Source organism: Lipotes vexillifer, unplaced genomic scaffold (assembly GCF_000442215.2).
Source record: "Lipotes vexillifer unplaced genomic scaffold, Lipotes_vexillifer_v1.1 scaffold36, whole genome shotgun sequence".
NCBI classification, from domain to species: domain Eukaryota; kingdom Metazoa; phylum Chordata; class Mammalia; order Artiodactyla; family Lipotidae; genus Lipotes; species Lipotes vexillifer.
The window spans coordinates 3481746-3495056 of NW_006792448.1; the positions used below are offsets into that span (position 1 = coordinate 3481746).

The 13311-nt window shown below is 35.7% G+C and overlaps 1 protein-coding gene across 3 annotated transcripts in view; it reads left to right on the forward strand.

Moving 5' to 3' along the window:
* SMAD2 (SMAD family member 2) overlaps nt 1-13311 on the forward strand; it is a 56464-nt gene that overhangs the window by 12521 nt on the left and 30632 nt on the right. For 2 of the 3 annotated variants that reach the window (XM_007465605.1, XM_007465604.1), the window contains exons 2-3: nt 12027-12220; nt 13204-13306. In XM_007465605.1, coding sequence (XP_007465667.1) covers nt 12027-12220; nt 13204-13306 — 297 coding nt within the window. Of the gene's footprint in view, nt 1-10884; nt 10975-12026; nt 12221-13203; nt 13307-13311 lie in introns of all 3 variants that reach the window. The other variant, XM_007465603.1, reaches the window with a different exon arrangement.

Sequence of the window (13311 nt, forward strand, 5' to 3'; positions counted from 1 at the left end):
TCCGGAGCCTGTGCTCCGCAACGGGAGAGGCCACAACAGTGAGAGGGCTGCGTGCCGCAAAAAAAAAAAAAAAAATCCCTTAGACTACTAGGCCTTAAAAATTGACCTGGTTTTCTAGGCATACCTAAAAAAGAATTAGTAGTTAAGTCAAAAGGTGGCTAGGAAGGGGCTGTTGACATAAATACATGTGGAAGAAAATGGGTACCAAAGGCCCATGTTATATGGAGAGGACATTTTGCTAGAAGAGAATAAACAGGGCTCAGACTGGCATTTTATTATCTCCTTTAGTAATGCCCAGAGTGAGCTGAAATGACGCAGAATAGGAAATAACAATCTGTACTTCTTAGTTATCTAAGGTTAGAAGCATATCTTTTAATAGAAATGTCAAGACAACTTGACTTACATTTTATTCTGTGGCAGTATTATTTTGTTTGATTTGTTTAATTTGATAAAAGGCAATACATTCACATGGTTTAAAAATCTGTATATGTTTTATGTGTACATGCATACATAAAAACAACAAACAAACATCGAAAAATTTACCCTTCCCTCCCTCTCCCCACCTCAAGTAACTCCTGTTCATGGTGTGTGTGTGTGTGTGTGTGTGTGTGTGTGTGTGTGTGTCTTTCCCATATGCATGTGCAAATACTTAAAGATAGTTTTAATTGTCCTTTTTTACACAGAGAGTAGCTTACTAAAATATTGTACATTTTTTTTCACTTAATTTATATTTTAGAGATCTTTCTTTATCAATTCTTAGGGAACTTTATCGTATACTAAATAAATTTTTGTTGCTACTTTCCATTTTGATTATTATTGCATTGTCTGAAGTTCTTCTTTTTCCTTGTTTGTATTTTTAGGTAAAATTTTCAAATGGTAAAGTACACAAATCATAATGCTTAGTAGGATTAGATCTGACAAATGCATATACAGTGTATCAAGATACAGAACATTTCAATCACCCAGAAAGTTCTTTCATCCTCTTTCCCCCAGAGGCAAAACCACTGTTGCAATTTTTTTCACTTCCAGTTTGTTTTGCCCCTTGTAGAACTTTATGTAAATGGAATCATTCAGTATCTAGTCTTTCATGTTCAGCTTCTCTTGGTCAACTGAATATTTAAGAGATTCGTCCATGTTGTGTGTTCTTCTTTTTCCAGATGTTTTGCTTTTCAAGATCTTTTGCATTTCCATATATGTATTAGATCAGCTTGTCAGTTGCTATAAAAATACCTTGCTGAAATCATGATTGCAATGGATTTGAAAAAATAGAGCAAATATTATTAGGGAATTAGGGAAAATGGACATCTTGAGTCATTTAATCTAATATATTGTATTCCTTTATATACTTAGGTTTATTTAATATCTTTCAGCAAGATTTTTAGTTGTTAGTAAACAGGTCTTACACATCTTGCGTTAATTAAACCTTTTGTCTAGGTATTTTATGTTTTTGACACCATTGTAAATGGAATTTAAATTTTTAATTTTCACATAGTTTATTGCTGTAATAGAAATATAATGGATTTTTATAAGTTGCCATTAAATCCTACAACATTGCTAAATTCACTAATGAGTTCTAGAAGTTGCTTCAGAGACTTTCTATGTAAACAGTTATGTCATTGTTCAGAAAAAGGGTTTTTATTCCTGCTTTATTGAGATTATTGACATACGAAAAATACAAGTTTAAGGTATACAATGTGATGATTTGATACACATATATATTACAGAATGGTTACCACAATTAAGTTAGTTAACATGTCCATCCCCTCACATAATTACCTTTTCGTGTGTGTGTGGTGGTAACTTTTAAGATTTACTTTCTTAACTTTCATATATATGATACAGTACAGCCGTACCTTGGAGATACTGTGGGCTTGTCCCAGACCTCACAACAGGACAAATAGCTCAATAAAGTGAATCACTAGGAGTTTTTAGCTTTCCAGTCTATACAAAAAGTTACGTTTATGCTCTGCTGTAGTCTGTTAAGTGTGCAATAGCATTATATCTTAAAAAATAAAAACAGTGTACATACCTTAATTTAAAAATACTTTATTGCTAAAAAAAAAAATGCTAGCCATCATCTTAGCCTTTAGTGAATGGTAGTCTTTTTGCTGATGGAGAGTCTTGCCTTGATGTTCCTGGCTTCTGACTGATCGGAGTGGTGGTCCTGAAGCTTGGAGCAGCTGTGGCAATTTCTTAAAATAGGACAGCACTGCAGTTTACCACGTCGATTGACTCTTCTTTTCACGAACAATTTCTCTGTAGCATGCAATGCTATTTAATAGCATTTTACCCACAGTAGAACTTCTTTCGAAATTGGAGTCAGCCCTCTCAAACCCTGCTGCTGCTTTATCAACTAAGTTTATGTCATATTCTAAATCCTTTGTTGTCATTTCAACAGCCTTCACCATATCTTCACCAGGAGTAGATTCCATCTCAGGAAACCACATTTTTTGCTCATCCATCAGAAGCAAATCCTTATCCGTGAAAGTCTTATGAGATGGCAACCATTCAGTCACGTCTTCAGGCTTCACTTCTGGCTGTTTCCACCACATCTGCAGTTACTTCCTCCACTGGAGTCTTGAACCCCTCAAAGTCATCCACGAGGGTTGGAATCAAATTCTTCCAAACTCCTGTGAATGTTCTTAATGGCAGCTAGAATGGTGAATTCTTTCCAGAAGGTTTTCAATGGACTTTGCCCAGATCATCATTTGCTGCCATCATCATCATCTATGGCAGCTACAGCCTTACGAAATGTATTTTGCAAATGATGAGACTTGAAAGTCAAAATTACCCCTTGATCCATGGGCTGCAGAATGGATGTTGTGTTAGCAGGCATGATAACAACATTATTGTTGTACCTCTCCATCATTGCTCTTGGGTGACCAGGTGCATTGTCAGTGAGCAGTAAAAATTTGAAAGGAATCTTTTTTCTGAGCAGTAAGTCTCAACAGTGGGCTTAAGTTATTTAGTAAACTATGTTGTAATCCAGGCTTTGTTATCCAGGCTTTGTTGTTCCATTTATAGATCACAGGTAGAGTTGATTTAGCATAATTCTTAAGGACCCTAGGACCCTAGAATGGTAAATGACCATTGGCTTTAAAGTCACCAACTGCATTAGTCCCTAATGAGAGAGTCGTTAGTAGAGTCAGCCTATCCTTTAAAGCTTTGAAGCCAGGCATTGACTTCTCTCTAGCTATGAAGTCCTAGATGGCATCTTTTTCCCATATAAGGCTGTTTTGTCTACATTGAAAGTCTGTTGTTTAGTGTAGCCACATTCATTAGTTACCTTAGCTAGATCTTCTAGATACCTTGGTGTCACTTTTACAGCAGCACCTTCACCTTGCACTTTGATGTTACAGAGATGACTCATCTCTTTCCTTAAACCTCATGAAGGAACCTCTGCTAGCTTCAAACTTTTCTTCTGCTATTTTCTCACCTCCTTTAGCCTTCACAGAGTTGAAGAAAGGGCCTTGTTTTGGATTAGGCTTTGGCTTAAGGGGGTGTTGTGGCTGGTGATTCGTATCAGCAGTAAGGCTGTTTTTGCTTTTTTTTTTTAATCATTTTTGTGTTCACAGGAGTAGCACTTTTAGTTTCCTTCAAGAACTTTTCTTTTGCATCCACAATTTGGCTTACTGTTTGGTGCAAGTGGCCTAGGTTTCGGCCTGTCTGGGATTTCAACATAACATTCTTCGTTAAGCTTCATCATTTCTATAACTTTTGATTTAAAGTGAGAAATGTACGAATCTTCCTTTCACTAGAGCACATAGAGGCCATTATTGGGTTATTAATTAGCCTAATTTCAATATTGTTTTGTCTCAGGGGATAGGGAGGTGGTGGGGGCAGAGATGGCTGGTAGGTGGAGCAGTCAGAACACATACAGCATCTTAGATGGGTGTGATTCATGGTTCCCCCAAACAATTGCAATAGTAACATCAAAGATCACAGATCACTATAAAAAATATAAAAAATATGATAATAATGAAAAAGTTTGAAATATTGTGAGAATTACCAAAATGTGACATAGAGGCATGGAGTGATCAAATTCTGTTGGAAAAATGGCACCAGGAGATTTTGCTTGACTCAGGGCAAATCTTCAATTTGTAAAAAAAAAAAAAAAAAACCAAATACACAATATCTGTGAAGCACAATAAAATGAGGTATACCTGTATTGTTAATTATAGTCACCATGTTGTACGTTAGATCCCCAGAACTTTTAGTTCATCTTTTGACCTACATCTCCCCATTTCCCCCATACCCCTGACAACCACCCTTCTACTGTATATTTCTTTGAGTTTGGCTGTAAAAAAGCAGTTTTATTTCTTCCCTTTCTAATTTTCTTTTTCTCGCCACTGGCTACGACCTCCAGTACAGCGTTAATTAGAACTATATCATTGTTGACTAAAATTAAGTCATTAATTTAAAATATTTCTTCTTTCTAATATAAACATTTAAGCAATAGATTCTCCTTTAGCCCCCTTTCCCCAATTTTTTATATTGTGGAGTCCTTATCATATAAAGTATTTTCTACTTTATTTTGTCATTTCTTCTTTAACCCATGGGTTACTTAGATGTATGTTGTTAATTTCCAAATATTTGGGACTTTTCTAAGTATCTTTCAATCATTGATTTTTAATTTAATTCACTTATGGCCAAAGAACATAATCTATAGGATTTCAGAGTTTTAAAATTAACTGTCCTCAGCATGTGGTGTCTCGTATTTTTTTTAACCAAGAACGTCACAATATGTAACTCAGAAGTAAACTCAAGTTTAGATCTCTGTAGATTATTCATTCATTCAACGTTCAGTTGATACCTAATAATGCAAACCATTTCTCTGAAATAGTTCATGGATCTTAGATCATTGCCTGTTGACTCCAGATAATTATTGATCAGTTTCTCTTGGATCCCGGTGTTAAATAGAGGTGCCTCAGGCCTAAAGGGAAGGCAAAGGTAGTAGTACTCTTGTCTCGCTCTTATTCTGTGCTTTTGTTTAATGCCTACAGTAAGCATGGAACCTTTCTGCTTTTATCTGTTTTATATAAAGGAATTCCCCATAAAGTTCACTCATTTATCAAGTATTTTTTGAGTCACTGTTACTGTACTAGATCCTGTCTTGTCCTTTGACTTTGTTCAGAAAACACTGACTATACCATAGGATCCATGGATGACTTCTCATTACATGCCATTCTTTTTTAAATACATAATGATGAAAACTGATAGAGTTCCCTTGGGAGGTCTTGAACTACATGTCCCCATACACAAAGACGAGAAGGGAAGAGAAAATTGTCCTAAGTTTGGTCTGGTTTTTTGAGTGATGTAATTTGAAAGCCATTTCTGGGAAGAAATTAGCATTTCTAGAAAAATTTAGGCAGTTTTCTAGCCTCTTCTAAAGAATCAGGCACCCACCCACCCACCCACCAGCTGATTGTCAGGCACTGTTTTGCTCTCTTTTAAATATTCCATGTGCACTTGAAGAGGATTCTATAAATGTCAGTTAGAAGGTGGTTGATAGTATTGTGCAGCTCTTCTATGATACATAGATTTTTTTGTTTTTTTGGTAGTGTGACTGTCCAAAGAGTTACTGAGATTGCTCTGATGGCCGATTTGTTCATTTCTTCCTTTAGATCTGTCGGTTTTTGCTTCATGTATTTTGAAACTGTATTTTTAAATGCTTACAGGATTGTTAATGTCTTCTGATGAATTGTCCTTCTTAATGTCTCTTTTTACTTTGGTAATATTCTTAGACTTGAAGTCTTATTTCTGGTACTGTGCTTTATTAAACTTATTGCTTGCATGAACTTTGTATTTCCACTCTTGTATTTTCAGCCCATCCATATATTATATTTAAAGTACATCTTTTTTTGTAGACATTTTGCATCCTGTATTCATTCTGACCAGTCTCCGGCTTATTGGAGTATGTGGTGTATTTATGTATAACATTATCGTTGATGGGTTGGACTTACTCTTTGTTTTACTCTTTACTCTGTTTTCGGTTATCTGTTTTTTTGTTCTTTTCTCCTTTCTTTCCTTTGGGCTTATTTTTTAGTATTTCATTTTAGTTTTCTATATGCTCTTTAGTTACTCTCTTTTGCCCTTTGCGTGTGTGTGTGGGGGAGTTGCTTTCACAGCGACAATATGCATCTTTAGCTTTGCAATAATGTAGTGGTTTTTAAACACCTCCTGTTGCTTCTGCTGCCATTGTTATAAATTACACTACATGCTTTTAGAGTTAACAGTTTTTTTCTGTAGTTGGTCATCTCCTTTTTGTAGAAATTAAGAGACGAACAGAATATTGTCTTTCATATTTACTTACATACCTAGACTTGCTAGTTTTTAAAAAAATTTCCCCCAGATTTAGAGTTTCCATCTGTTGTCATTTCTCTTTATCCTGAAGAATTTTCCTTTAGGCATTTCTTTGTGCAGAGTCCGCTAGAAGTCTCTCAGTTTTTGTTTATCTGAACACATTTTTGTTTTGACTTCTTTTATGAAGGATATTTTTGTTGATTATAGATTTTAGGTTGAGGGTTTTGTTTGTTTGTTTTGTCCTTGCTGCTCTTTAAAGCTGCTGTTGCATTATCTTCTGGCTTCCATTGTTTCTGATGAGAAATTATTATTCACGTCTTTATGCCTTTACATGTATAAATTGCTCTGGTTTGGCTGCTGTCAAAATTAAACAAAACTGCACGTTGTTGGTTAAAAGTGGTAAAAACAGATTTTATTCAGTAACCATTCCAGCAGGGGTAAGATCTGAGCCCAATTCCAATTTGCGCAGAGGTGACTGGGAGAATGACGGAGTAGCAAGGGGTTAATGAGTGGGGTTTGGAACAGAGTCAGGGAAGTGAAAAATTACCCAAAAAGTGGGTACCAGGTTTGGTCAGTGTCCATGTGATTTAGGCCATCTGTGTCTGCTAAATGGCATTTATTGGAAGTTAAGACTTCTGCCTTCCCTCAGAGGGCAGACTGGAAGATGGAGACCCCATTTTTCCTGGTGATTGGTTACATTTCAAAGGAGTGGTTTTCAGGTCCTCCACTCCTGAGTTGTAGGAGTCATGTGTACATTTCAAAGAGACAGGAAGGATTTACAGTTGTAAGCTTTTTAAATAGATGTGCTGGGAAAAGGAGGTCAGGGGCCTATTTGTTCCAGTATTGGCTGGAACAAATGGTTAATTCTTTTGGCAGCCTTGAGCTTTTCCAGGCAGGAGCTCAGTAGGGTCTGGGTCACACCAGGGACGAGGCCTTAGGTTGCTAGAAGCCATGTTAGAGTTTGGTCAAGTCTCTAACTGCAGGGGTTTGGATGGAGTCCTTTGTGCCAAGTTTTTATGCTTCCCACCAGCTTAAAGATTTTCTTTTCATCTTTTGTTTTTAGGAGTTTGACAGTGATATTCCCAGTATGTTTTTGGTGGTTTTGTATTTAAACTGCTTGGTATTCACTGAGTTTCTTGGAAGTTTAAGTTTAGTTTTTCACTGAAGTTGAAGATTTTTCAGCCATTATTAATTCAAAATTTTTTTGTTCTTGCTTCCCCTCTTTCTGGGACTGCACATGTTACTGAGACTGTTTATTTTGTTATTCAGTCTTTTATTTCAGTTCTGATTAGATAATTTCTATTGATCCATCTTCAAATTCACCAACTCTTCTGTCTTCTCCAATCATCAAGCTAATTTTTAATTTCTGATTTTGTAATTTTCAGTTCTAGAGTTTTCATTTAATTTGTTTTTATAGCTTCCATTACTCAGCTGAGCTTCCCATCTGTTCATTAAGTCCACGAACATATTCATAATAGTTACTTTAAAATTCTTGTCTGTTAATTCATCTTGGGGGTCTGTTTTTATTGGGGGTAACATTTTCTTATTTCTTCACACGTTTAGTATTTTGTGATTTTTTTATACTGGGTATTTGGGACAAAATATTTTAGAGACTAAATTCTCTTATCTTTCTCTGAAGAATGTTGATTTTTGTTCTAACAGATAGTTTTGGGTGACCTCAGAGTCCAAACTGCCTCTGAGAAAAGCAACAGCTGAAATCTCAGCTTAGTTCTTTCAGACTTTTAAGCACTGGTTTTCAGCAGGCCTCTGCAGTCTCTCCCACATGCCTAGTTTAAGGGTCTGGGCAGAGTTCATACCCCTATTCAGATTTTTTTTTCCCTTCGTGGCTTCCGTCATTATGGGATTGCCCTCTTCTCTTTCCAGCCTTTCCAGCAGCCCCAAATCGACCCTCTGATTCTGCAGGTCCTTAAAACTGCTGTTTTCTGCTTAAGGCCTAGTTGCCCTGGGTAGCTTACACTGTGGGGTGCCTTTGGATATAGAGCCACACAAATGCAGCTCTCATCCAGTGCAGTTCTGCCCTTACAAAGGCTGACTTCCCTTCAATTTGTATCTGTTTTTGGTCTCTCTCCACTGTTATCAAATAGTTGATTTTATTATATTTTCAAATAGTTAATTTTATTATATTTTGTTCAGAGGCTCTCATTTTTATCCAAAGGAAGATTTGCCTAATTGAGGCTACTCTACTGGCAGAACCTCTATTCTGTTTTGTTTGTGTATTCTTTTGTTAATTGCATACTATTTCCATTACTGAGGATTTATAATGTGTTTCAGGATCTGGTAATGGCCAGTTTCTTCTTTGTCAGAGTTTTCCTGGTCATTCTTGTTTCTTTTGATCCATTATATTTCAGGTAATTTTATCAGGGTCTTAAACAATTTTTTAAAATTTTTATTGAGTGCATCAAATATATAAATTTGACAGAACTGATATCGCTGTGATGTTATCTTCCTGTCTAGGAAGATGTATGTTTTTCTCTTTGCTTAGTTGATTTTTGTGTTCTTTAGTAATAATCAAAATGTTTCTTGGTGTAGTTTTGACACATTTATAATTACATTTATTCTAGGTGCTTTGTATATTTTGTTATAAATTGATTCTTTAAAAAAATTTTCATATATAAACAAGGAAATATTTTGCTTGATAGAAGCAAATTTATTATTTTTAAATAAACTTTCCAATTTGTGTGAGAGAGATTATAATGATCAGTAGAACTGAGGCTTAAATATACCTTGTGATGGCAGTGGGAAAGTGGCCAGTTAGAGTTGGGATTTAGGTCTTTCTGCCTCTAAATTGATTGCCTGTTTTTAACAACTACTGCTTATTGTTCTCTGATATATTTCAAGGCTTGAATAAAGCACAACTTAAGCTCTTCATGACCTATTACATTTTGGTTCCCATGTCAGTTCCAGAGTTAACTTGAGTGAAATGTTCATTTTAGTCTCATAAGAGCAGAATAGCCTCATTATCTACTCTTTTATCAATCATTTTCCTCAAATTATTTTCAAAGAGAGAAGAGTAAGATGCATACTGTTCCTTCTGAGGTTTAAATTTGGATTCATGAGACTCTAGAATTCAGTTGATTTTATTGTTTTAAACTACATGGTGCTGTATGTTTCCAGTAGATATTTGATAAATATCCGAATTAAAGGACCATTTCTGTGATGGTTGTTTAGTCAGTACATCTTTGGGAAAAAAGGAAAGGTCTGAATTATCCTCCAGTTTGGTTTTTTCTGACTTTTGTCGTCTGAGAAGTGGAAGTTAGAAGCCTAAAAACCAAGAGAATCTGTAAAATGTCTCAGAAAGCTGCTGGAAAGTGTCTGAAAATGTATTTTTAAAAACCACTCAGTATTATACTTACTGTAGCCTCCAAAGCATGGCGTGAAATGTTTCTGCAGCCCAGTGACTGTGCAAAAGGCCCTGTAGCCCTGAAGCCCTGAAGCCCACTTGATGTGTTGTCCAGCCACAGGAAGACAGCACTTTTCACCAGTGCCCTTTGAAATGCTGACTGAGTTAGCTCATTAGCAAAGTATACATCTGGAATTTAACCAGTTGTTTAATTTGATTTTCAAAAGTTCTTTTGAAATATTTCTTTCTCTTCCTTTAAATTTTGATGATTTTGTAATATGTAAGAAATGGAATAGAGTTTCAGAAATTATCTTTTGACTCTAATTTTAAAAGTATGACTTATAACTGAGACCCCTTTGGCTGTCATTAGTTCCATTCCAGACTGTTTTTAAGCACCTGTTCTTTTCTCCTTTTCTTCTCTTCTCCCACAGATGAAGTGGTGGCAGGGAAAATAGGCAGACTTATCTCTGGGCTGCCCTTGTTCTGGAAAGAAATGTGGAAGAAAAATTTTGAGGTCTTTCTGGTATATGCCTTTCAGGTGTATTAATGAGAAAAACTAGATATAGCAACTTTGTCATATTCATACTATCTTTTATGAATTTTGTCCTTTCACGTATCTTTAGTCCTTATAGCAATTTCTTAAAACTTTTAAGGTAGTATGCTGCACTAGAATGACTTCAAAATCCATTTCCTTGTCCTTTACAGTAATAAGAGAGCAATAATAATTTTCAGTAAAACTGAATGTATATGTATCTCAAACAAATAACCTGGAAATCTTAACTGTGGGTATATGTCTATTTCAATTGGAATTTTACCTATATTAAAAATACTAGCTGACATCCATTTTTAGGTAAGTTTTTTTTTAAAAACTGGGTTATAAAATGAAGCACTGTTAGTAAGGCTAATGGCATAGGATCCTTTGTTGTGAGTAGAAGAAATTGGAAAAGGCATAGGTATGATTTCATTAAGCTAGAGAGCATTGGTGTTCACATTTTAAAAACATAATCATAACTTATCTGGAGTCACATGTTCCATTTTATTGGCTTCCTTCATATAGAAAATATAGAAACCAGCACTAAATGCCTGTGAAAAAGTGAAGCAATGTATATTTTCTGGGTGAAGGAAGTATTCTGTACATTTTCCATGTTTTACATCATGGTAATTTGAATAACCATGCTTCCATGTTCACATCAATTTTTTGTTTTTCAATTTATGCACAGCACTTGCTCTGAAATTTGGGGACTGAGTACACCAAATACGATAGATCAGTGGGATACAACAGGCCTTTACAGCTTCTCTGAACAAACCAGGTGAATATTCTGCCCTCTATCGAATCCTAGAGATCTTGTGGGAGGGAGGGTGTTTTGGAAAGACCTATAGTGGGTTGCTTAGTATAATTTTGCCTTGGATGTTTCCTTAATGTAAAATAAGGCATGGCATTTAAAATAACTGCTTGCCAGTATTAAAAATATATTAAATGTTTCAGCTGATGTTTTATCAATGAAATTCTAGTTTTGAATCTTTTTAAAATTATTGCCTCCCCTAAAGAATAGAAACTTTGATAACTATATTCTCATTTTAGTGTGAGGTTAGATTATAATCTGTTGTTGGCCTAATTTTTAAGTAGATACATAACCAGTTTTTTGCTAAATTTCTTGCTATCATCTAAATCTCATCTGTATACTAATAAGTACATACTTATTTACTGAACCCCTTATATCACAATTAATGCCAGGCTAACTCGTTTTTATGTTATCTTTTTTTTTTATCACCTTATTCTCTTTTTTGAGCACATTGGTATTGGTCCATTTCATCTCATCATATTCATCACCATCTGCATTTATGTGTGAGCTATATAGAAATATACCTCAGTACTCAAAACAGTCACAACTGGGTAATGAGTTACATTAGTTTTAGTAAGTTACTTTTACATCATTGTTGGTATTTATCATTCTTCACACTAGTTCCTTTTTTTGATAATTCTATCACCTACAGAAATAATGCCCTTACGAGCCTCCCTAAATAAGAGTTTGATTCACTAAAGATGGAAGTTGTTGACAAAAGTTTTTCAAGTATAGCTATATGATACTTTTTTAAAAAAATCACTTTTTCCCCAAGCGGTTACCCGTTCAATGACATTTGAGTCATTTATGTAGCATGTTTATAAGAAACATACCCTAGTGTTGCTGCTTACTTTTATATGAGATCCATTAGATAACACATTTTTCTTCCTTGTACTCACTAAAACTAACTAAACGTCTGTCATTCCTTTCTTTATGCTCTTATTGTACTAATTTATCTCAATTGAGAACATTTATTTTTTTTAAAGTTCCCACCTTTCTTTTCCCTTGCTTCCCAATAGGTCTCTTGATGGTCGTCTTCAGGTATCTCATCGGAAAGGACTGCCGCATGTAATATATTGCCGATTATGGCGCTGGCCTGATCTTCACAGTCATCATGAACTCAAGGCAATTGAAAACTGCGAATATGCTTTTAATCTTAAAAAGGATGAAGTATGTGTAAACCCTTACCACTACCAGAGAGTTGAGACACCAGGTAGGAAAAGTAGATTTTTTCCCCTTGTTTTAATTAAATGCTTGAACTTAAGTGTATTAGGTACTCTTACACCTAATTGACCCAGGGAAATTTTGGTATAAAACTCTAGTAAGTTACCTTTAAATTCAGTATATTTTTTGGCAGTAATTAAAAATACTTTAAAGTTTTTTAACACATGTTATGGGAAAATATATCTTAGAGGGAAAGATATCTTAGTTTCTTGGAATAGCAAGCATTTCACATCAAAGTAATGTCTAGGAAATTCTAATCCCACAGATACACAGTCTGCTTAGAACTGAATGATATGTCTTATTACTTGTCTGCTGCACTACCTGTTTTCAGTAATTTTGCTCTTTGTTTTTTTGATGTACTTTAATGACATCATTTGCATCTAAGCAGTTCGGTAAAACTCATAGCAGGACTTTCAATTTACTTAGCTGTATACTTGAAACTTTCTAAAAGAATACAGCTATATTTTCAAAAAATACCCCAAATCTGATTTTACAAATCTTTCTGCAACCTTTCTTTTTTTTTTTTTTTTTTTTGGATGTGGGCCTCTCCCTGTTGTGGCCTCTCCCGTTGCGGAGCACAGGCTCCGGACGCGCAGGCCCAGCGGCCATGGCTCACGGGCCCAGCCGCTCCGCGGCACGTGGGATCCTCCCAGACCGGGGCACGAACCCGCATCCCCTGCATCGGCAGGCGGACTCTCAACCACTGCGCCACCAGGGAAGCCCTCTGCAACCTTTCTGATGAGGACTTATGAACTTCTGTGGTAATATAATATTACCAGGATCACTTTGTCCCCAAAAGTACAAGATAAATTGGGACTTGGAGATTTAGATTGTGGACTACATGACAAGTTAAAATAGCCAAATAATGCCAAGTAGGTGGATCCTAAACTTCAAAAGTTAATGAAAGCTTTAATACAGGTGTCACCCTCCCCTTTGCTCTGCCATTGACTTGGATTTCTTTTACTCTTTTAGTTTTGCCTCCGGTGTTAGTGCCACGGCATACTGAGATCTTAACAGAACTACCACCTCTGGATGATTATACCCACTCCATTCCAGAAAACACTAATTTCCCAGCAGGAA